Below are 24,820 nucleotides of genomic sequence, written 5' to 3'. Positions count from 1 at the left end.
GCCTGCTTATATAATGGATATCCTAAAAGTGATAGTGAAGTAGAACTTTACAATAAATCTATTTGTGTAGTTCTGCACATGAAAATAATGATAGCAGCAAAATAAATCCTCATTGATGTTACTGACGTGGGAGGTTCCCTTAGGACTTTCACAAAAGTAGCCTCAGAGATTCAGGGATCACAATCTGCTCCAGGAACATGACTGTGTCCTAATAGAAAAGAAATCTTGTGTTGTGCTCACTGTGTATCAAGAGCTGTAAATCAGAAGTAGGGTCTGTACACTGATACCTGATGGTCCTTTTCACAGACCCTCTGTCACCACGAAGCTACATTCTGGGGGAGTTGAAACATTTTGCAGTAGGCTGAGGATTGTGAGCACAGAAAATGTCTGTCTTGGGAACAAGATCCCACCTCCAAAGAAGCTACTCCTTTACCTTTATATATATATATAATATATATATATATATATATATATATGGCAGAAATATAATGCCTGTTGTTCTGACTGATGTCTCAGTGAACTGGGCTCTCAGGAAGAGAAAAAAGAAAAAATCCTCAGTTTTGCAAGGCGGAGTTCTTGGTAAGTTTTCAGTTGCAGCGCTGGTCTCTGCACCTTTGCAGAAGTCGGGAAATAAAAGCCATGGGCAGACATATGTGAGTGGGGAGCCCCAGCCCTCTCATTCACAGCATTAGAAGAATCCTCCTGCAGCTATGTTTTATTACCATTATTTAGAGCATGCTCTTCAGACACTTGAGACAACGGAGCCTGATTGGTTTCCATCCATTATGCTTTTTTGTTCCCGTGTTAGGATGGCATTTTTCCAGCATCCAGCCTGCCGGGAGGGCCCGGAGCGAGCTGAGGCGTTGGCGGCGGCCTCGGGGGGGGGGGTCTCGGCGGCGGGGCGGGCGAGCAGCCGCCGCCTCAGGCCGGGCTCAGGCCCTGGCAGCCCCCCCCCGTCCCCCCGCCATCGGGCGCTGGGGGCGCGGCCGCCCCGAAAGCGAAAGCGGCTCCCGGAGGCGGCACCGGCACCGACAGCCACGGGAGGGGCCGGCGGGCAGCGAGCTCCGGGGCAGGTGCGGCGGGGCCGGGAGGTTTGGGGGCGATTTGGGGGGGGGGGTTGGGGGGATTTGGGGGCAGGTGCCCTCGTAGCGGGTGTCTGGGGATTGCGGGGTGGCCGGCTGCATGCTGGAAATAAGCGGGGCGTGTGGGGTCAGGCCTGCTGGGGGCTGGCAGCGGGTGTTTTAGGGCAGCCCCAGCCGAGCTGGCACGGCTCCCATGCTGAGCACAGCTCCTGGTGCTCACCTGGCCCCGCATCACGCCTCGCGTCAGCCCCGCCGGCTGCGCTGCCTTGGTGGGTGCCTTTTACCCTCACCCGAGTCGCAGCGCCTGGTGCTGCTGGAGGAGCTGCCTTCGCTGCCAGCTTTATCGTATCGTGCGCTGCTGTCACGGGGAGAAGCGCTCATCGGGGCCAGGAGCACGGTGTGTGAGCACAGGGGGCCTGCAGCTCGCATCGGGGCCCTCCAGCTCTGCACAGCTCAGCAGAAGGCTGCTGTGTGCAGCTGCTTGGTGGAGATGTGAGGGAGAGCTGATGGCTGGCATCCCTCCGAAACATACCCCCTGCCGCTACGCGCCGGCTCAGGTATACGACAGTAAGCAGCGTCCAGCCAGAGGTGGTGATGGAGCAAGCGGAGGGAGGCCGGGCTTTGAGAGCCTGGAGAGGAGAACAGGCTTTGAAAGCTGGGGTTTTGGTGCACTGGGGAAGTGTGAGGTGATGTGGTTGTAGCTGTGGCTTGGAAGAATGATCCCTGAGTCATGCAGGATGGATAAATAAGACGTACAGTTCACGCTACAGGAGAACCGGGTATTTGGAAAGCAGGAGGAGGATGAGAGCATGGACAAGGCTTTTATGCGTGTAAGTAGACAGAAGAAGGTTATGAACCCACGAGTAATCCTGGCTGGTTGTGCCAAACACAGGTACCGAGGGACTGGGCAGCAGGGGCCCTGTGGGGAAGGCAGTGGGTTGTGTCCAAGCTGGCCATTGTGCCCAGCACAGATGCGGGAGGAGAGGCCCAGAGTTGAGCTTCTGCAGGAAAATGGTCTGCAGCGGCACGGTGAGCCTGCGAGCAGCTGGCAGGAAGCTTTGGCTAAAGAGGTGTTAACTGCCTGGAGAGAAGGCAAGTCAGGAAGGAAGAAAGCAGAGCTTGTGGCACTCGCTGACGCCGCGTAGGTCATGGGAAGATACACCGAAGTAGTAATTACGGAGTTTAGAGAGCATGAGAAATGACATCCAGGAGAGAACAGGATTTTAAGGCTAGGAAGCTGTTGTTGGAGACACTGACAAAAGGAATTTCAAATGAGTTCAAAGAACAGAAGCCAGACAGCTCATTATTGCACCCACGTGCTTGCTAAACAGTCTCCTGAAGACAGGAGCATAATTTTTGCGTAGCCATCAAACACAGAGAGCTGCAGTCCAGGTCGGGAGCTCCAGGTCATGTCACAGAATCACAGAGTGGTTTGGTTGGAAGGGACCTTAAAGCTCACCCAGCTCCAACCCCCTGCCATGGGCAGGGACACCTCCCACCAGCCCAGGCTGCCCAAAGCCCCATCCAGCCTGGCCTTGAGCACCTCCAGGGATGGGGCATCCACAGCTCCAGACAGGGCAGGAACTGTTCATTTTGTGCTCAATATTGTTTGGATAACTGCAAAATTGCTTCAGTCTGCAGCTAGAGACGTGTTGGGTGCTCGATCTCCCTGGCTTTATTTGTGTCCTTTCTTTAAGCTAACCCCAGGCCTTTATCTTTGTCAGTTCTTTTTTTCAGAGCCTTTGATTATGAAGAGATAGAGGTGATTTATCTTCAATAAACGGTTGGCTATGGAGAGAGCATTTCTCTCTCTGGCACTCCAGGGAGTCTGTATGAATTTGTTGGGCTCTTAATCTTCACGATACATGCAGTGATAGAGGTATTTCCTTTCACCGTGTAGGCATCCCATTCTCTGCAGTGCTGAGTGGCCTGCCAGGAGCAGCACGCCAACACACCCCATGCCCCCGGGGTCTGTGCCCTGATCTGCAGTGACGGTGTCAGAACCTCGCTTTACTTTCTGGCCCTTTTCTTCCAAGTTTCTTGGCTCGTGACCATGAAGAGTTAATGTTCGCACCGTTAGTCATCCTACTCTTATCTGCATTGGTTTGGGTTGTACATGCAGTTGTTCCACCTTCTTCCCTCAGCCCAGGAAAGAGGCTAACCTCTTTAGCCTGGTGCACCGCACTGCTCATGAGTGTAAGGAAACTTGAGTCATGAATATTGTTAATAAAAACGTAGCAAAAATTTCCATAGTCTCCACAGCTCAGTCTTGCGACAAATAAATAAGTGTGTGAGAAACTGTCTGCACCCTAAACCACAGTGGTTTTGATATGGGACTGCCCAGAGTGCTTTATAGATAAGCATATTTGTCTTTGTGGGGGGAACTCTGAAAGCAAGCTTATGTTTGTAGTGTATTGACATCTGCATACCATGTTCTCTATGCTGCTGTGTCCATATTTCGAGGAAGGTAATACTGAAATGCAAAAGCTATTTATTGTTATTACGCAAAGCCACCTAGTGACGAAACAAGCCTCAAGGAGAGGAGCAATCCGCAAAGTAGTTTTGCCCAAAATAGTTGCTGTGAGGTCTTATCGTTGGTGAGCCCGTACAGTTTTCAGCCTGATCTGCTCAGAGGCTGTGTTATCAGTTTCTGACACAGAGTTTCTGCCCTAAGCCAACAGTGAATCCATGCACTTGAAACTGGAACGTGGTCCTTACTAAATGTGAAAGCAAAATCACAGGTTTCATTTCTCAACGTTGTCCTAGAGGCAGCAGGTATCAGTGGTCACCGGATCACATATTCAGTGGCAGACATTATGCAAGGCTACTGGGCACTATCTGTGTAGAAAACTTGTCTGTTTCTTTGTCATTGACGTTAAACCTCATGTCAGGGCAGTTGTTCCCTGAGGAATTACCAACGTTGACCTTGGCAATGCATGAGGCACGCCTTAAGGTCGCTAAAAACGCAGCGATGCTGTTCAGCAAAATAGAGCTAAATATATAATATATATAATAAAGCTAAAACATATATATATATATTATAATTATATGATGTATATAATAAAGCTAGAAGTGGTGCCAACAGCAAGAACAGGGCTGGGTGCCACCCTGAGCATGTTAGCATCCTTACATGGCAGCTCACCTGATAACGGGCTGTGCGAGAGCATCTCCCCGTCTCTACCTGTGCAAACCTCTGGCGTGTCATGTTTGATCTTATCAGGACTTCTTAAGAACGTGTCCTTTCCCCTTTTTTGTTTTTAAGAAAAGACAACGGTGGCAATCTCCACTGTCATCACTTCCCCAAGAGTAAGTTCACGGGGTCACTGCTGCCATTCGGTGTCTGATGTTCGTGATTTCCCTATCAGTGAGGACTGTGGCTAAGAAATGTATATCTGTATGTCATCAGATGCATGCATGTATTTGAGCAAAATCCACTGGGTTTGTGAACTCCTGCAGCTGGGGTGAAAGAAGTCTTTAACCCCCGGAACTAGTGAGCATTTAAGAAGTGGGTGGCCTGCCAAAATCTCCTGTGTCCTGGAGAACTTAGCAGAATTTGATTTTGTCCTAGTAATTTGGGTAGCTAAACCACCACATGAGTTTATTCAGATTTCTGTGTACGTGCTGATTAAGTCACTCGTCAAGACCAAGTCAGATGCTTGTGTGCTCGGAGAATTAAAACAAGCCTCCTGTGCCTTGAATAGGCACTGATGGCCGCTGCGGCTGAGCGGTGTGTGCCTGGTGGCGGGGAAGGAGAGCTAACGTTAAAAGCTTCTCGGGCCTAGTCATGCAAAACGTGTGGCAGCCTACTATTTGTTAGGAAAAGTGAGGACTTCACTTTGGTTTTGATGCACTTCAAGAAAAAACCAAAAAGCTCGTTGTCTTGCTCTCCATCCCTTAAATGTTACCTCATTTCAGTACTTTTTGCTTGTTTATGTTGTTTCCACATCTTTGTTTCTTTCCCCTCGTTCCTAAGTGCTCATTCTTTCTGTCTTTTCACCTACTGTCATCCCGTGCTGATGCTCCTTGCTGGTTCCCCCTGCCTTGGTCAGTCCTCAGCTCTGCACTTAGCTAGAGGAAATCGAGGGGTGCCCATGAACAAGCCTGGCCCATCGCCTGCTACTCATCTGCAGAGTGAGGTTGTTTAAAATGAAGATCCTGCTCCTACTCAACTTCTCCATTTGGGGCTTTCCCCAAAGCTTCCCAGAAGCAGATGGCGCTTCCTGGAGCTGCGCTCACTGCGTTAGGCTCCCTCCAGCACTGCCTCCCGACGGCCCCGGCGGGACAGGTGCTTCCTCCAGAGCTGCCTGCTTCAAGGACAATCCCCGTGAGAGCCATTTCCCTCTCCTGGTCTCAGCCTGCAGAGGCTGTGCCTGGCCAGCAGCTTGACCAAGGCACATCCTAAGGACGTTGCAAGGATGAAATGATACCTTCTGCTTTATAGAGCTTAAACACAGAAGTGGGCTCAGGCTATGCCTCGAAATGCATCTCGGAACAGTTTAATCGATCACATGAAGAAGCAGCATGCCTTCAAGTAGATGCCTTTCACTTTGCCGGCGTTGTATTGACCTCAGCGATGACGCAGCTGTTCCAGGGCTTCAGGGAAGGTTCAGGAAGATGTGGTAAGCTGAAATGCTGCCTGGGAGGGGAGATAGTGATTGAACCAGGTTAGAAACGCTCTGGGAGCAAGCTTAACTAAAGGGAAAAGGGTAAAGAGAGTATGCGTGGCATTTGCTGTGAGACAGAAAGGAAGCTTTCTTTGGAATACCCATATTTTAAACAACAGGAGTGCTCAAATGTTTTGCTTTTAGAGAAAATAGGGTACTTCGCGGGGCAAGTAGCTGTTATTACTTTGCTTAGTTAATGGTTTATCTAACTGACCAAGCCAAGGCCCAGTACTCAAGCTGATGGCTTTCTTTGTTAACATACCAAATAAATTAAAAGAAGAGACCAGAAAGCCGGCGGAGGGGCTAGAGATGGAACCTACGGGAGGGGAAGTGTGGCTTGGTCGGGGGAAAGGAGGGTGACGTACACAGTCTGTGGAGGTACTTCAGGCTATGAAATAACTAGGATGCATGGCCGCTTTAGTTATTGCAAATCCAAATATAAACATTTATTTTCATAAAATAGGTTTTATCTCAGTTGGAAAATTGAGTTTAAATGTAAAACGTCCATGCAGCCTTGAGTGTAAGTTCCTGTGAATAGCGCCGTGTTCAAGGCGGTGCAGTTTCCTCAGCTTCCTGCAGCGAGCGGATCCACCTGTGCCCACAAGGGCTGCCTGTGTAGGGATTTGCAGGGCTGGTCCCTGCATCCTGAAGTGCTTCCTGCTGACTATTTGTCTTTCCTTTTGTCACATCACTTGCTGCTTTTGTGAAAGTGATGCTATCAATGTGAAGACTCCTCTGTATCTCGGACAAAAACTGTGAGAAAAGTTCTTGGTAACCTTATGCTTCTCCAGATAGTGAATTCTGCAGTCACTACATCGATGCTGCAAGGGAAAATACTTTTCAATGGCTTGCTTCTGTCCTAGCACCTCTGAAACAGTTTTAGCCGTGATCTTTTCAAAGCTACACCAGGGGATTTCCACTCCCTTGCTGTTTTAAAATGCTCGTACTGTTCTTCTAACCACAAAGCTCAGACTCGTGCGCACTCTCTCTCTGTCTCTCTCTCTCATTTTCTCCCCATTGAGGATCAGCTACAGTTTCCAGGTACAGTCCTACCAAAACGTGCCTTGTTAATGAGGGCAGGAATTTAGTACAGTTATAACCTTTTGTCGTCCTTAAGTGGCTCCTCGGGTACTAGCTATTGCAGCGGGATGTGTGGGTGCTGCGTGGGTGCCTTAGGAGAAGGCTTCAGAGTCTGAAAGATCTCAGGAACGGCACCACACCGGCACTGCCATGCCGAGTGCCGGGCTGTAAGAGCGGTGAGGCTCGCTGCCTGCCTTCCTGCATGAATTTCTGCTGGTGCTCGGGAGGACGGTAAAACATCCATGTGTTGATGCAGAAGTGAGTGTCGAATGAAGGAATTGCCTGGTTCTGGGGCACAGTGGTCTGATGGAGAACAACCTGTACAGTATTTTCTTGAGGACCATCAGGGTTTACTGGCTTGAAATGCAGCCACTGGGGGGGGGGGGAAGTGTGTTGTGTTCTCTTTAGCTTTAATATCTAGGTTATAGGGTAGTTTCATTGATTTCTTCTTCTTTTTAATGACTCTTGAATGCGACCTCCAGCAGTGTTAGGAAGAAAATGAATTTCCAGCTGTGAATGCGATTATTTTAAGACAAAAGTCCATATTACTGTAACATAATACTGTGCTGGTTAGATGTAGAGAGATTTATTGGTGATATAAAATTAATGAGTGATTAGGAAGTCCAGGGAAAATAGCAGATGTAGCAAATAAGCAAGCTGGCTGTAAAATCAAAGCTACCTCAGCACCCGATACGGTTTGTTAGTTGTATGAGTGTATTTTTAATTTTTAAAGTGTTATCTCTGTTGTAATCTATGGCTTAAAAATAATGAAGTCACGTTTCTTTTCTTTTTTTTTTTTTTTTTTGTAATGCTTTGAGATTTACTGTAATGCTTAAGGAAGCCTTACTCCACTTAGTGAAAATGTACCTTTGGAGATTAGCAAATTGATGCTTGCTTAGTAAACTTTTATGGTACTTTTTGAATAAGGTAATACTGGAATTTGAATGGGATAATATTGCCTACATACAAATGAAATCAAATTTGATTCTGCTGCCTCTGCAGCAACATGCTCTGTGGGGCCACAGGCACATATCCGAGAGGAAATGATTGCTGTTGGAAGTACTCTTTTGTGGATACCAGTTGGTCACTGCACTGTGATTTTTAAGCAATTAGGACAATAGAAGGATAGCTTTGGGGGTTGATTGGCTGCCAGGTGAAGAAGGAGTGAGCCCTGCTTATCAGTGGTGAGTCTGTGCTGGATCCTTTTCCTCCGTGACCTCAGGGCTGAGGCCACAAGTGGTGCAGCCAGGCTCCTTCTCCCTGCAGGGACTCTGCAAGTGTGTTTTGTTGTCAGCGGTCAAGACACTGTAACTCTTCCTGGGTTAGGAGGGACAAGGATGATCCAGCAGTGATGTCAGGTGGCATCATCTGCTTTTCTTTCTGTGGTTCAATATAATCTGCTGTGCCTTCAATCAGTAAGTATTCTAAATGTGAGTGGACATTAATGGTAGTCCTTTAGCAGACTGCTACCTGTTCAGATGTGTATGTTAAGAGTTGGGGCATATCTTTTTTGTCCCCAAAATGGATTGGTTTTTTTGTGGAGAAGCCTTCTATTACTAGTAAATTATATAAGTTGGTGTATTTTAATTCAAAAGTTCAGGAGGCAGCTAATCTAGCTAGTTTATAAGGCAGCTTGGAGAGGGTCATGTTAATGCAAGGTACGTTCCCCTCTATCATTTCTTTGTCAGCTCCCAGTGAAGTGAATTGATCTATTTGTGAATTGTCCATCTAAGTGAATTGATGAACTCTAAAGTGTATTGATTTTTACAAAACTTTCCCTGTCATGACCAAGGCAGGCTTCCAGTTCTGGTAGTCCGTATAAGGTGGATAATCTTCAGAGGGAGGGACAGGGCATCCTCTAAGACCTGTCCCTAGCAAGCATCTTGGGGCAAAGGAATAGAGCCAAACCAGAGCTGGGGTGTAGGAATACAGGTGTATAACATTTTTTCATGCCCTATTACATGTATTTCATGGAAGCATGTTAGGTAAGGAAGCGATCACGTTGTTTTTTACTGAGCAATGCCCCAACCCTGGAGCAGAGCTGAGCATTATCCTCCCTCAAACAGTGAACCCAGCTGAGACTGTGCTCTCAGCTGGTAGCACCTCTTACTTGCTAGGTAGCAGGACCAAGCATCCTGTTTTCTTGTCCAAGCTTGACGACCAAATCTGTGATAACAATTCACATACTTGCCCTTCTCTGTCTACAAGGCCTGGTAGCACTTGGTGCCTGTGCCTTGGGTCTACAAGTCTGGATGTTTCAGTACAACAGCCAGCTGCAGGGGCTGATGTGCTCGTAGCTCGAGAGGCAATGAGATAACCTCTCTTGGGAACTTACTCTCACATGAGAGAAAACAGGAAAAACATACTTTCTTAAAAAAGAACTACCGCATTATAGGGGCGTTTTTCTCTGTGTGCAGTAGGTACCTGGCTAAAAAAATGTTAATCTCTCAGTGACAGTTCAATATCAGTACTGCATGCTGTGTCTTCTCCTTTCTGACTGCTGGTGACGTGGACAGGCAGCATCACTGCTGAGGGGAACTGCTTTAATGTGGGTTTAGAAATGTTAATATAATGGCCATATGATAGGAAGTCATGCCCATGTTGATTTTTCTTCCTTTGTTCTGCATGTCTTACTCCATTTCTGAACAGCAAGATATGCCAAGTGTGGACCATTTTTCCAGAAATGTTTGGCCTTCATCTGGTGTGGTGGTAGTTAAAACTGGATAGCCCCCAGTTAAGAACTTGCATTTGTGTTATGAAATTTCTCCATCTTGGATTATTTCCACTGAGATTAAAGCATCCATGTGCAACACAGTTACACATAAAAGTTGTTCCAGAAGCGTTTTACGTATTGTGCTGTTGGTGTAGGTAGGGCTGGGGTGCTGAAATGACATGGGGGCATTTGTGAATTGATCTGTTTGTGAATCGTTCATCAGCTTTGTGCTGTGCTGCCATTCAGCTCCCACCCTTTGGTACCTCTTCGCAGGACTTGGGCCTAAGTGATTCAAACCACTTCTCTAACATGGGGTCAAAGCTAATTCTGATCATTTTGTCGTATAGAGATCCAGTTTTGACATGTAGGTTTTCAGTGCCTATAGATTGTTTCATTTTTGGGGGTGCTTTTGCACTGGGGTCGCAATGAAAATCTCTCTGCAGCTTTGTGGTGCGTGGCTGCTGCAAGAGCATCGCCACGCAGCACGGGCCTGCCAGCGCCACGTATTTTCAAACGATACTGCACTTCACACACACACTAGAAAAACTCGCCACATATGCAAAGAAGCAATGCTTTTGCTTTGTTCGCGGCCGTGAGCAGGCAGAAGTGAAAGCACACCTCAGCTCCAGCGTGGGCCAGGCACTGGCGCAAGCAGGAAGCTGATTCAGTCAACCAGCGGCGGGCGCACACGCGCAAAATGTGCTTTTTTCCCCGATGGTTTCCCACTGGTTTCAGCTCAAAGAGAACAGGCGCGGGCTGGGAGGGGAAGAAGGGCTTGTACAGACAGCCCGGAGCCGCTGTGGTGGTGGTGGGGATGCATCACACTGAGTGTTGGCTGGCGGCGGGTCTGTCACCCAGGCGTCACCTCAGCCTTCCTCGGGGCTCACCTAGTCCAGTGGGCCTGGCTTTGGTATGTGGCAAAAGGTGCCCCTTTTCTGAGGTATGCCCAACATTGCTTGGTCCCAGCCCTGTGGAAGAGCTGACCCAGGGCTGAAGGATTGTGCTAGGAAATGGCAGGAAGATGCTGGGCCATCAAGGGGCTGAGGCTGCCATCAAGGGGCTGAGGCTGTCCTGGGGTCCTTAGTGGAGCCAATGCATGTCATATGGCCCATTTTCACACAAAAGTGCCCTGCATGGCCTGTTTCCTCACAAAAAATGTCCCATGTGGCCTGTTTCCTCACAAAAATATGTCCTGTGGCCTCTTTCCTCACAAAAATGGCCACCAACCCTACAGCAGTCATAAAACAGCTGGCGGTGACGGTAAATGTCCTGAGTTGTCAGGGTGTGGATGGGTCTTGGGGCAGACCCTTAAAGGCAAAAGTTGATAATTGTGGCGTGGTTTTTTTTGGTATGCTTTTTACACAGTGCAGCATCAACTTGCTAAGTCCATAACACTGGACAATGCAAGGCCTGGAGTGTGATAGGACTGGAGAAATTGGGTGTTACTTAAACAGGAAGGGGCATTTGTAGTCAAGAGGAGGGAAATATGTTTTCGGGGTCCCTCTGAGCAGTGGGTTCATAGCAGATTTGCCTGCAGATGGCTCATGCTGCACAGGTCACTGTGGCCATCGCTCACCTGCCATGGAGGCCCCTGTCACTGGGCTGAGGCGTGAGGCTGGTAAGCCCTTTATGCTGCTCCTTCAGGTCCCTGCTGGGCATGAGGAAAATCAAATCGCTCCTTATTAAACACCAGAGGAATGGAAACCCTGTTTTCAAGATGAGGAAGGGTCAGACAACATGATCAGTGCTGACTGACAACCCTGACCTCCTGTCCTGCAGGCTGGTGGGTGGGCACCCCACGGAGCCTACGAGGAGACACGGCTCTCTGCCTGCAGGATCTCCTTCCCAGAGTGGTATTTTGAAGCAGCAAAGAAAATGCACATTGCTTTCTGAGCCCCAGGAGATGTTTGAGCTCCATGCTGCACTGCACTCATCGCTGCTTTCTAAGGCCAGCAGCCCACAGCCGAACGTGGCGTGCCAGTGCATCAGCGCTTGGTGTGCTGCCTCATGCCAGCTGTGGGGTTGCTGATGGTGATGTGCCAGCCCTGTTTCCCCGCTAAAGCAGCGTGCACCCTCTGTGACCTTGCAGGAGCTGAGTCAGACCTCTCGGGGAGGTGCTGCTGCCAGTAAAAGTGACTCGGGTGACTGACAGGGAGGGTGATGTGCCCGCAGGGAAGCAGCCTGCTGAAGTTCAGCCACAAAATCGAGCACCTCCCCATGAAGCGTCCTGAGAGCCAAAGCTCTGTCGCAGGGTGCCTCAGAGTTCACACAAATAAAAAGCTTCTGCATCACTATAACCCTACAGGCAGTGCTTTAGATGGAGCGTAAGTGTTTTAATTGCCTCATCATAACGCCTGTTCAGAGTGAGTTTTGTGCTGTCAGGAATGAGGTACAGAAACACGAGCCAAAGAGCAAACTCTTGAGTTACGTTTTTTGCTTAAGAGGAGGTGGTTGTGGCAGGCACTGCGTGTTTGTACACATCCTGTGAGTATAAATGTCTTCTGAATGCAGAGCTGCAAGAAATGAAGACCTGAGCAGCTCTAGGTCTTGGGCTGCTTGCAAAAAAGTACTGCGAGATTGAAGGACCAGGGCAAGCATTAAGGTTTGTGACTATTAGGACTGGAAACAAACGTTGCTGTTTTTTCCTTTAGAAAACTAACATAGCATTCATCTGCCATGAGCTTTTATAAATTGAGTGAAAAACTTATGTCACATTTCTGATTGCAATCTTACTTTTTTTTTTCCATCACATCTTGCAGGCAGGATTAAAATAGCCAAGAACTTGCACATAATTAAGTAAATTTTTGAAAAAATAAGAGTATAGTCTACTGCTATGAGTGATCAACTGGAAAAAGAAAGATGTCAAGTTAAGAGGCTTTGACTGCTGTAACACCTAAACTGAAGGTAAAATCTACTTGCTCCTTTTTTTTTTTTTTTTTTTTTTTGTATGTTCTTTGCCACGAATCACAAAGCTCTCTTCTGCTTGCACCAGTGCAGTGAATTCGGAATACCATGTGGGAGGGCTTTACGTTAAGTGGTTAAGTGTAGACTTTCCTGGCAAACCTTAAGGTCGTGACTTGGCCTCTGCTTTCCCCGATTGCAGCTCTGACTGTTTAATTTTTTGAGACTATCAGCTGCTGCAAAAAGATTAAGGAATTAAGGATTATTTTGACTTTGTTCTGGGGAATAGTTTTCAGATTGTGAAGCTTCTTATAAAGTGTGTTTTAGTGCTTGTCATGTAAATGTTATCTTGTGGTCCTCTGAGCTTTATGCTGTTCTTCTGTAGTCGACGCCCCATTCCCCTCTGAAATCTGTTGGACCTTTCTGCAAATGGAAACCTGCAGACGGGTTGCAGTCCGCTGTAAGCTGTAGCTGAGGTGATGTGACCAACTGTGAGCATTTGACAGGATTCTTCCTGTGTGTGGTTTTTCTGTGCAGCTTCCATGGCCTGTGACGAATTCGCTGGTCTCTCAGGCATCTTCACACGCCAGAACTCTGCCAGTGCTGTTTCTCTGGACTTCGAACCTGATGCTGACTACAAGTTTGTGGAAACCTTAGAGGACCGGTACAAGTGTGCCTACTGCCACCTAGTCCTTCACAATCCCCACCAGACAGGATGTGGTCACCGATTTTGCCAGCAGTGCATTCTTACCCTGCGGTTAGTACAGACTCCTTCTGTATCTACATTCTCCCCGTCCTCCTGTTCTGAACAGAAGTCAGCACCTTTCATAAATCAACAGTAAAAGCCATAATTATAGTAATCATCTGATAATATGTAGGAGTCAGTGGAAACTGTTGAATTTAATGACTGCACACTCAGCTTTTTAAAGGTATCTCTAACGACCTTACATGGTGCTGGTAAGGAATATAGGATTGCTTTGGTAACTGCATGGAAGTCAGCATAAGGAAACTTTTGATGTAAACTTAAACATTATTGAGAGAGACACCGTCTAGGTCTGCCTTTCTATTATCTTACTATTCAGGTGAATTTTTTTTTGCATTATTGCACATTATTGGTTGGTACTGGTGGTTAGATTAATATTGCTTTCATTTGCTTCCATATCACTTCTTTAAAGAGGACTGGGGCAAGCTAGATTGGATTTTGTATTTCTTGCATTGATTTTTAGAATAGAGTAGAATAGTTCAGTTGGAAGGGACCTTCAAAGACCACCAAGTCCAAGTGCCTGGCCACCTCAGGGCTGCCCAAAAATTAAAGCATGTTACTGAGGGCATTGCCTCGCTGTCTCTTGAGCACTGGCAGGCATGGGGCATCAACCACCTCTCTAGGAAGCTTGTCCCAGTGTCTGACCGCCCTGAGGGTAAATAAATGTTTCCTCATGCCCAGTCTGGCCTGCCTTGGCCCAGCTCCATGCCATTCCCATGCATCCTGCCATCGATTCCCAGGAACAGAGCCCAACACCTCCCTCTGTGCTTCCCCACCTCGGGAAACTGCAGAGAGCAGCGAGGCCGCCCCTCAGCTTCCTCTTCCCCAGACCTGACAGCCTGTGGCCTGCACTGGCAGCTCTGTGGTTTCCTGGGCCTTCTCTCATGCCCAGTTTGCAGACAGGTGTAGTGCTGGCTGCCAGTCAGCAGGGACCTCCCCAGGCTGCCCCCACCTTTGGTAAATTGTTGAGGGGGCTCCAGCTGTAGCGTCCAGTAACTCCTGCAGCTCTCTGAAGCAAATCCTGTCAGGCCCCAGGGAGTTATGATACAGCTCTTGCCTTACAGTTTTGTGACCACAGATGGAAAGTCACTGATCCCCCAGTCATGATCATCCAACTCTAAAGTCCAAGCTGCCCAAGATCTCTCATTGCTATTATATTATGAGGCAAAAAAGATGTTAAACGCTTCTGCCTTTTCCTCATCCTTACTTGTTAGGTGACCACCTTCTTCTAGTACCAATCCATGTAGCAAGACTGTTTTCTCTTGTATTCTGTACTACCTGGCACTTGTGCAAAAGCCCAAATGCTTTTTTGAACATTGAAGGTATGCCTGGTTTAGCATTCTGCTCTGCAGCTAGTAAATTAACAGGACTGGTTGTGTATTTTTTGGATAGTTTAACAAACTAGAACATTAGTGATTTCACAAACTAAGTATTGCTTTGGTATAAAGCATCTTTTGTGATGCTTTGTAAGAAATGTGTCAATAGACGGAATGAAACCTTGCAATAAGAGATACTTAAATTCAGACTTCAAGGTATGGCTGACCATTTAAAAGGCGTCATAAAAATGGAGGGAAATCCTCCCTTTCACCCTTTGCCGTATCGAAATTCAGCCATTCACATTCTGAGAATATTCTGCCTTGCCACTTACGTATCTAGTACTGACTTCTGCCAGGCAGATTGTGGTATAGCCTCATTTTGTAAAATAAATGAAATTTTCTGTGGCTTAATGTAACTTTTCTTGTAATCTAGAGAATTGAATGCAGTACCCACCTGTCCTGTCGACAAAGAAACAATAAAAATGCACGAGGTAAGTGGCTGTAGTTGCAGTTGCTTCAGCAGTGACCATCTGCATGGAAAAGCAAGACAGACGAGAACGAGATGGATCTGAGTCTTTTAATCCTCAGGGGAAGAGTAGTTTTTGTCATATGAAACAGTGCTGAGTGCAATTGTATGTTCACTGATGTTCTCTCAGAAAGGAAATCGGGATGTACAGCTAAAGCTTCATTTTACACCTTGTGTTTTGAACTTATTTCACTTCTGTCCTCTGTATTCCAGTAAACTGTCAAATAGGTTCACAGTGTTTAAATCTTCTCTAGTCTTTGGATGTTTTTTATAGTGGAGTTTTATATTTTATAGTGAGAGTTTATTGACTTACTTTTTTTATCCCCAAACTTGCTTGGGAATCTTGTTTATTTAATTGCCTTTGATTTTTGACTTGGTTCTAATTTGCTGCCTTGATTATTTCTGTAATATCTAATTAACCCAACAGACTTAATTTGCGTTTTGATAACTTCTTGGAAGAAAAGACAAGTTCATATTCCTTATTTTGCAACCAACTGAATATTTGTAGTGGATGCATTTGTTCTTATTTATTTGCCAAAGCTTGAAAGTATGCTACATGCTTGATCCTGACAAAATGAATTTCCCAGTGAAATCAAATGTTTCCTTCCCCTCTCTCTCTCTCTTACTCCTCAGACGAAATTGTGACTGTCCATATGATAGTTGCTTTTCACTTGCTATCTTCTACCCTGTGGAAATCTTAATGACATTAGCAGAAGTCAGAGCAGCTGTATAATGCTCCGTATAGGTAGATTTATCTCTAATCAAGACTGAAAGTTTGCTCTGGGAGCTTAGTTTGCTTCTGCTTACACAACTGGGAACAGTGCTGTTCCTCAGAGCCTATACGTGGGGTGTCTGAACATCATTGCTATCCCAAAGGTGCTCTGCAGTACACACAGCTGACTTGGTCTTCGGGGCATGTAGCTCTGCCCGCTTTCTTCGGCATTCAGGCACTGGTTTTGTAGCTCCTGAGCTACTAATGCTGCAGGCTGAGAGGTGGATTAGCACCTGTGGAATAAATACATGGGGAAAAAATGCTATGTCTGCTAGAAAATTCACAGTATAAGTTTTAGTTTGTGTTTTTATAGTATTTTTAATAAGAATTGTCAAGATCCATACTCACAATTATGGAGTCTACACTTGGGCACTTAAAAGCTTTGTTACAGGTTTTTTTTTGACATGGACTTTTATCTGTTACCAAGATTTGCTTTTTATATTTTTATAACATCCCATATAACTATATATGAAGACTGGTTTAACTCCTTTACAGGTATTCAGAGACAACTGTTGTAAAAGAGAAGTTCTGAACTTGCATGTGTTCTGCAAAAACTTTCCTGACTGCAATTCAAAAATAATCCTGGGGCGATATCAGGTGAGTTTGCTCCATCAAATTTTGAAGCCTTTGATTTTCATGCAAATTTTGTGTATTATAAGATAAATTTCAGTGATTGTCTTCAGATTTCAGAGTTTTTATAGAAATGTGGTTTAAGTGCATAGACTATCACTTGGTATTTGTTACTCACAGTGTATAGCTACGCTTAAAATGTTATGGCTGTAAGCTTATTCCAGTTTTGCCTGGTTGGTTTAATAAGAACCATTTGCTTTATGTTGCTGTGAATGCATCTATCATTTTGCAAGTTCAGGAGGATCACCATGAGTCAAATTCTATGCAATAGTGAGAAACTAATAATGTGGGAATTTAAGTATGATAAAAATAGCAAGGATAACTCACATCAGAATGTCTGTGCAGTGTGATGCAGCATCAGGAAGAGTGACACAAAAGAGATTAGCAGATTGATGCTCAGCGTACCCCCTCTGCCATGCTGCTAAGCAGGGCCTGAGGCCAGGGCAATCCCAGAGCCTTGACAGTAAGCCTCGCGGCTCCAGCTATCTGAGGAGTGAGCTCTGAGATAGCTTTAGTATATCCACAGTGTGTATACATAATTTCTGCACACTTGGGCACAGTATGATAGTTGATTCAGAAAAACTTCCCAAGATGTACTGGCCACTTTGATCTTTTTGAATGAAAAGTAGAAATCAAATACAGGACTAAATTTCACTTTAGTTTTAAGTTCACACTGGGAAGGAGTGCATGGACTTTTATTTGTTACCAGACTGCCAAATATTTCTATGTGTCTGCTGGACAACTGGAGACACAGCGAAACACATTGGGCTTTAACTTGTTGTTATGTGTTGTAGGAGCATCTTCAGCAGTGTTTGTTTGAAAGCCTGCAGTGCACTAACGATGGATGTTGTGATCAAATCCTTCGGAAAGATCTGAAAGATCACTTGAGTCAGCACTGTAAATTTCGAGAAGAAATGTGTCAGTACTGTAATAAATATGTGATGTTAATTAACATAAAGGTAAGGTTATAAAACATTTCATGGACTCCATAGCAAATGTTTTACCTCCTAATAGTTCTGAGTAAAAAGTTTCTAGCACTGCAGTGGGGTTTTACAACTCGTGAAGCAAAATTTGGCTGAGTAGCTGAAGGAGAAAGCATAATAAATCTTCTTTAAATGATACCAATTATTGTTGCTCTCTTAGGAACAGCAATGTGATATGGGGCTTGTACATGCATGTTTATGATTACTTTTTGCATGTCAAATTAATAGCTTCCCTTATGTATACTACTTTACAAAAATGCAAACTGTTGTGTTGTTTTTCTTTTTCCGCAGAATCACGAGAAAGATGACTGTCCTGATTATCCCGTGCCTTGTGTCCAAAACTGCTCACAAATCATTCTGAAAAAGGAGGTACTGGTAGTTCTTCCACATACTGTGATTCAGCAAATTGCACACTACTATGAAAACTGAAACTTGCATCAGAGACGCAAGCATTGGCTTGCACCAATAAATCTTCATCACTCCAAGTATTTTCTTTGTTTGGTCCTGTAACTGATATGTGGCCCACCTGACAAATGAGGAATTTGGTCATGGCAAAGCTCTGGTATTTAGCAGTATGGGAGAGTACCAAGCTCACTTATTATCTTAATATTCATTTTCCTCTTTACGTGATCAGTCATGATATTGGCCTTTACTCACCCTTTATGCAAGTATTCAGATTTTATCAGTGCAATAAGTAATTTAATATTTATTTTATTACGAGTCTTTTTGTTATTATATGCAGATTGAAAAGCATCACACTGTGTGTCCTGAGACTGAAGTAGACTGCCCGTATAAGCAGTATGGCTGTCTTATAAAGGTACTGTTCTGTAAATCTTTGCTTGTATTGGGGCTGGAATTTGTCTTCCAAACCAATCAGAATAATTAATCAAAATAACCACTTTTTGTTCTTTCACAATCGTTTCTAGTACTGCCTAAGATGCTACCACATAGAACCAGTAGTGCCATTCTCTGACTTCCAAAGTCACAGAGGGGATGTTTTAAATGCTTGCATCAATATATTTTTTACCCACCAGCTTCACAAATCTGTGCATCTGATTATTTTATTCTTTCACTTCTCCCTCTGCCTCACTAAGGTTAAAAGAGGGAAACTTGCTGAACATGAAAATGGTGCCCTGAGGGAACACATGCTGCAGATTTTGGACAAGAACTCTAGATTGGAAGAACAGGTAACTCTTATTTAATGAGCATTCTTCAACAGTCCTTGGCTGCTTGGAGGACGATACGAGATTTTGCATTTGTTGCCTGTTTTAGTTCAAGTATACTTTAAAAGACTGTTTTTATTGTCTTTGCACACCTCAGAAGTCAGAATAAGCTCTTCTAGTGAAGTCAGGCAATTAGATGGAAACCTCTTTGTGCTCAGGCACGTGTATTCTCTGGCAGGCACAATGGGAGGCTCATTGCCATTGCTCACCTCATTTGCTTTCAGCCTCTTCTTACAGTTGTCTCAAGGTTTGCAGATAGAGCATTTTAAGGTTTCAGAGACCAGTCAAATTGCTTTGAACAGGAGCCCTTAGACGCTCAAGCTGTCCCTTCTGTAGAGGAAGTACAGAGCAGTGCAGGGCCTCCTGCCTCAATCCACATTAACACAGTGGCTTAAAAATCTTGCTTTGTAAGCTGGGCAGCAGCTGGGCAGGTTTAAGATGCAGGGATGTTCCGTACTTGCCAGAGCTCATCCATAAAGTTTGAATTATCTAGCTAAGCCAGAGACCTTGCATTATAAACCTTTCTTCTTTTTTCCTGTACTATCACGTGTGTTTTAATGCAATCATTGGGTGTTTTGTTGTGCCTGGAGTTTTTACTCTGTATTCTTCTGTTTGTAGATATCTGACCTGTACAAGAGCCTGGAATCTAAAGAGATTAAAATCCAGCAGCTCGCAGAGGCTGTTAAAAAGTGTGAGAAAGAATTCAGACAGTTTACACAACTGTTTGGTAAAAATAGCAACTTGATGGTAAGCACGCAGGTGAGACAGTGATTTTACCTTTTTGGCTGATTGCTTTCTTGCATCCTGAAATACGTTTATCCAGTTGTCATTAATAGCAAGACAGTAATAAATGCTGCTTCCCAGACATTTCACAAGCCCTTCTTGGTTTGTTGCCATTGCTGTTGTTTTTTACAGTACAGTATTGTCTTCTCCTTTTAACCAATAAAGAAGTCTGAATATCTGATCTCGGCAAAAACACTGAATAAATCCCCATGGCTAGATCATAGGAAATAGGAAGGTGTAAACTCGAATAAGGAGTTGAATGAAGTACTGTAGTGAGAATGGATCTGAATGAGGGATGGTTTCTCAGTCAGCAAACGCTGAGAGAGGGAACATTTGGATACGTTCCTAAGGCAGCAGACTATTGATTGCACATTGTAGCTGGTATTGCTGACATGTTAAAGATTTCTCTGTTTCAAATGGAATGGCTGATTTTATGCACGTCTCTTGTCTCTACTTCCCACCCTCTTCCAATGGCATTAACTGGGAAGGCTCTTGCCAGTCACCTGGATAAATCTGCACGTCTGGAATCGCAGGTGAAACAGCTAATACAGATGGCAAACCAGCAGCAAAGTAAACTAGACTTGCGACCCCTGTTTGACACAATTGAAAATGTAAAACAGAAGATTGCCCTTATGGAGTCATACGATCAGCGCTTAGGTATGTTGGGACTTCTGTCTCTTTTCTGTGTGGGTTTGGGATTTTTGCTGATGTTGTGGTGTCTAAGTAGAGGCTCTGGTACTGCAGACAGTCAGCTGTGGCTCTTAGCCAGAAATAACTTGCTTATTCTTGCTTTCTAAGACCAACCCGTGGTAGTGTGTGCTCCATCCTCCCACCTTCCCCTGCTCCACGGTGTCACCGCAGGGCCCAGCTCCTGAATTCCTGAGGCACTGTGATGTGAGCAGTGGTAGTGTCTGTTGTCAGACATTAAATCTGGCTTGCAGTCGTGTTTTACCTTGTTCAATTACCTGCTGCAATTACAATAATAAAAATAATTTTAAAAAGTCAACAGCCACAGTGCTGCTAGCATTAGTTAACAGTCTCTGCTCAGTATTGTTCTTACATACTGTCAGCTCCAGTCTGGTCACTCTTTGTATCCAGTGTTCCGACTGTCTTATTTTACTGAATATTTCTTTTTTTTCCAGTTGTTTTGGAAGGCCAATCCAGCAAACATGATCTCCAAATCAATATTCACAAAGCACAGCTCAATAAAAATGAAGAACGATTTAAGCTTTTGGAAGGCACGTGCTACAGTGGGAAATTAATTTGGAAAATCACGGACTATAAGATGAAGAAAAAAGAAGCAGTGGAAGGCCGTGTGCTCTCTATATTCAGCCAGCCTTTTTACACCAGCCGCTGTGGGTACAGGTTATGTGCGAGAGCATATCTGAATGGGGATGGCTCAGGCAAGGGAACGCACGTCTCGCTTTACTTTGTAGTCATGAGAGGCGAGTTTGACTCATTGTTGCCTTGGCCTTTCAAGCAAAAAGTTACGCTTATGCTGTTGGACCAAAGTGGGAAAAAAAATCACATTGTGGAAAACTTTAGAGCTGACCCCAACAGCAGCAGCTTCAAAAGGCCGGATGGAGAAATGAATATTGCCTCTGGATGCCCGCGCTTTGTGCCGCACACGGTTCTGGAGAACACAAAGAATACCTATGTTAAAGATGACACGCTGTTCTTGAAAGTAGTTGTGGATTTAACTGATCTGGAGGAATTGTGAAAAAAGCACCCAATCAATATGACTGCTTTAATTATTAAGAAATGCTTTCTTTGTGACTACCAGTCATGCAATAGTGAATTGCCACTAGTCGAGCTACTGATATGTTTTGAGGCTTTTGGACTATGTAACAGATAATGAATTGCCAAAGCGTCAGCCTTCCCTTTTTTAACCTTTTTTCAGGGCTGCAGTTTCAAGGCAGCTGTAAATCCAGTGTGATGTGAACATGCATTCAGTCCGGTGCTTTGACCTGTCTTAGTGCCGGCTGGGTGTGAATGCTTGGCTCACATCACAAAACCGGTGTTCTGAGACAAAAATCATCCTGTAAACTCTGCGGAGCCCAAGCAGGCCTGTGGGCTCCTGTCACTCTCACACAATGTGCAAGTGTATTGCACTTGTCTGAAATGGAAACATTTTGACATTAGCTCATTTGAATCAATGTATCATGATCCCTTAATCTCCTGGATTTTTGAAGCAGTGAGAAATGGCTTCAGCCAGACATTTGTCAGGGATCTTGCATTCCTTTTTTGTTGCCATTTTCCTTCAAGGAAGCCCAAAGGAAGATGCCAATGCCTCTTACTTTTCTAGCCTGATATTTCAGCTATATAGGAGGTCACAACAGCTTTGTTAATGTCTTTTCCATTCCTGCCTAGTGCCTTGGGACTGATTTCCATTGGTGATCAACATCCACAGTCCCCACCTGAAGTCAAAAGAAGCCGTATGTGCTTCTCACCTCTCAGGACATGGCCGTAAGTGAGGTACTCAGCCAGCCTGCCACCTTTTGGCTGTACTGCCAAGGGAGAACAAATTTCTCTTTTTTGCTTCTTCAGCTGTGCAAAAGAGATGCTTTCTGGCCTACCAGCTCTACAGAAGGCAGGAATAGCTTTGGATATCTGTTAGGGAAAAAGCCCACGTAACATGCATCGTTCCCCTCTTCTAGAAATTTAGATGTTTGGGAATGAAGGGGGAAATGGATTAGGGAATGAGGCTTGGGAGTGAGGTTGCTGTAGGAACACCGTTCTCACAGGTGGTAGTGCAGTCCTAGCATTTGTTGAAAGGAGAGAGAGCTGCTGAGCAATAACTGCTAGCTGTGAAGCACTTCTGAAGATCTTCATTTTTATCCCAAGTTCCTGCCATATTGCAAGGGAGCGTGTGCATTGTATGTCATTTATTGGAGACACACTAAAAATGCCAAGATCAGGCACGAAACAATAAATAATGAAGTATTTATGTGCCTTTTTGTAGCCTTTTAGGTGCTTGTAAGAGGGATGTCATTTTGCACACTCGGTCATTTTGCTGTTAGAAGTGACAGAATTTTGTGTCCCTCATCTCTTACAGATCAGGTAATAAAGCATTGAAATGTTATCCATTGCTCCTGCAGTCCAGTGGCAGAGCAAAGCTGAAGCTTTTGAAAGGGATAATATGAAATCACGCTGTGTTTAGAGTAAGACTAAACTAGGCAGGATAAAAATCAAAATGGGGCACAGACTGCAAGGTATAAGGTAGAAAATTCAAGAGGGCAAATGTGGCAAAATCAGAAATGCCTTTTCTGTGCAGAATGTTAATATCGACTGAAATAATGCGATTGGGGATTGTCAGTAAGATGAAGGCAAAATACCATATTTTATACCTGGAAGCTCATTGCTAGGCATTTACTTTTCCACACAGTTTCTAAGACGTAATTCAGACTCATGAATTTTCAAATTTGAAGGGTAGGGGAGGAAAAACCTTAGTTATTTGTATGTCCTAGTAAGATAGTGCATCTGGAAACTTTGTTTTCATTTAGATGCTCTTTCTGTTGTACAATGTCAGTACATGCTGGGCCACTGTTGGGGTTTTCAATGTTCCCAGACAGATGACGAAGACCAAATTTTATTATTTTTTTTACCACCATGACTGACTTTTACAGTCCTTTTTGTCCATACAGCAGAGAGAACTAGTCCTTATGTCCTTAACACTTTGTAACAGAATGAGTAAGCTTGTTTTTAAGATGTTGTGGCATTCTAGGACATCAATCCTGAGCCTCTGATGTGGACTTCACATTGATTGTTACTTTCATATTTGTCATGTAACTTCCAAAGTGGCACAGCTTGCCTAATAACCACAGATGGAACCATGCCAGCTGCATATCCTAGGACTCTCCAGTACATGAAGTGTAAAATTAAATAAATGACAACATGGAGAACTGGAGCAAGAGGGAAGGGATGCGGTCTGTGTCTGGGCGAGTTACCAGTCCCCTCTGCCTCCACCACCCCGAGCGTAAAATGGGGATAATAATACTTGCAGCAGTGTTAGGACCGTTTAAATGTTTGTGAAGAATTTTGAGCATGAGAAGAGCTAAGTATTATTAAAACTCCATTCCTAGCTGTTAGAATTGGTGATGGTGTAGTGATGTGGATACGTGTTTGGTGTGTTGCTGGACACAGCTTGAGAGCATGTTTGGTCGTAGAAAGTTCATACTGCAATCTCTCTACTTACAGTAGGTTTTGTTGTTTGTCATGAATATTCCTGTTAAAATTTTGAAGCACAAACAATTCATCCTGGGTGATGGAAGCACCCCTTTTGAAATACTGCCTGTTTTATAACGAATTAGTTGAGAAAATCGATTTTTTTAAAGACAACCTTATTTAAACCGGATCGTTTTGTTACAGTGGTTGAGAGTTGTACGTTTTAAGATTTTCAGCGATTTTTACTACTTGTACACTGGATTTTAAATTTCATTCCATTCCCAATAAAGAAAAGAAACAACGGTGTGTGAGTGTTCGGGAAGAATTTTTGATGTTGTGTGGAAAAAAAGACAAAAACCTTTTCAATAATATTGTGCGAAGTAACAGAAGAGCGTATGATATTTCTACGTAAGCACACGGTATGTTTTAATGTATTTATTGACCGTTTGTAACTATTTGAGTGTCTTTTTTCTACGCCCTAGGGCTTTTCCGAGCCGGGTGCGGTGCCTGCAGCCCGCCGGCGGGACCGGGCCGGGCATGGCGTGGCTCAGCGCCGGGCCGGGAGGCGGTGCCGGGCCGGGAAGGGCTGGGAGCCACCGCCTCCTACCTCCGGGTCGCCGCTGTAACCCTTCCGGGTCGGCAGCCGAGGTACCGAGGGGCCCGGGGCAGCGCTGCGGCCGCCCCCGGTAAGTGCGGGGCCGGGGCGGGCTCCGTGAGGCGGCGGCGGGCGGGCACCACGAAATGGCGGCGCCCGCGCGCCTCAGCCTCGTCCGCGGCCCCGTCAGGCGCCGGCCGCCTTCGCGGTGGCTGCCCTGGCGTGAAAAAATGATTAAAAATCGCCTCATGTCGGTCGAAGCAGGGCTCGGGCGGCCGGTGCCTGCTGTAGGAGGATGCTTGCCTTAATTTTTGCCTCACGGGGGGGTGAGGCATGCCCTTTTTCCGCAAAGGCTTTTGGAGGTGATGTTACTGAACGCGCTTTTGTCTCGTGCTAGATATGGATAGCCAGAAGGATGAGAAGAGCAGGACGCTCTGTGCCACCTCACAGGAAGAGCTGAAAGGCCGAGGTAGGTGCTGTTATCAGCTCCGGTGCAGTGGTGATGTGTGTGTTACGTGTTATCCTTTGTGTCTGCTACCGTGTTTGGCTGTAACGCGTACCATAATCACCAGCTAGTGACAATACCCTGTGGCACACTGGAAGGGGGGGGAAACCTCATCAAAAT

General features: G+C 45.3%; 1 protein-coding gene across 6 annotated transcripts; it reads left to right on the top strand.

The window, feature by feature from the left end:
* Positions 1–836: 836 nt before the first annotated feature.
* TRAF5 (TNF receptor associated factor 5) lies at positions 837–24,667 on the top strand. 6 transcript variants are annotated; one of them, XM_068676134.1, is made up of 13 exons: positions 837–1,073; positions 12,299–12,443; positions 12,978–13,197; positions 14,953–15,010; positions 16,313–16,414; positions 17,242–17,406; positions 17,722–17,799; positions 18,173–18,247; positions 18,525–18,617; positions 19,272–19,400; positions 19,925–20,093; positions 20,579–24,286; positions 24,593–24,667. In XM_068676134.1, exons 3-12 carry the CDS (start codon positions 12,983–12,985, stop codon positions 21,154–21,156), a joined length of 1,662 nt encoding a protein of 553 aa, XP_068532235.1. In that variant the 5' UTR covers positions 837–1,073; positions 12,299–12,443; positions 12,978–12,982; the 3' UTR covers positions 21,157–24,286; positions 24,593–24,667. The 6 variants fall into 6 exon arrangements, with proteins under 6 accessions (XP_068532235.1, XP_068532229.1, XP_068532232.1 ...); XM_068676128.1 differs by having other exon boundaries at positions 841–1,073; positions 19,272–19,412; XM_068676131.1 differs by lacking the exon at positions 837–1,073 and adding an exon at positions 5,357–5,701 and having other exon boundaries at positions 19,272–19,412.
* Positions 24,668–24,820: the final 153 nt, after the last annotated feature.

Source organism: Anas acuta, chromosome 3 (genome assembly GCF_963932015.1).
Source record: "Anas acuta chromosome 3, bAnaAcu1.1, whole genome shotgun sequence".
Classification (NCBI taxonomy): domain Eukaryota; kingdom Metazoa; phylum Chordata; class Aves; order Anseriformes; family Anatidae; genus Anas; species Anas acuta.
Note: the sequence above shows the minus strand (reverse complement) of the source record. Positions and strands in the feature narration are given on the sequence as shown.

Excerpts from the sequence above, each read along its gene's own strand:
- TRAF5 (XM_068676128.1), top strand. The coding sequence starts at position 12,983 with ATGGCCTGTGACGAATTCGCTGGTCTCTCAGGCATCTTCACACGCCAG. Across the intron at positions 17,800-18,172 it reads AAATCATTCTGAAAAAGGAG|ATTGAAAAGCATCACACTGT; the intron begins GTACTGGTAGTT and ends TATTATATGCAG. Across the intron at positions 18,248-18,524 it reads AGTATGGCTGTCTTATAAAG|GTTAAAAGAGGGAAACTTGC; the intron begins GTACTGTTCTGT and ends TGCCTCACTAAG.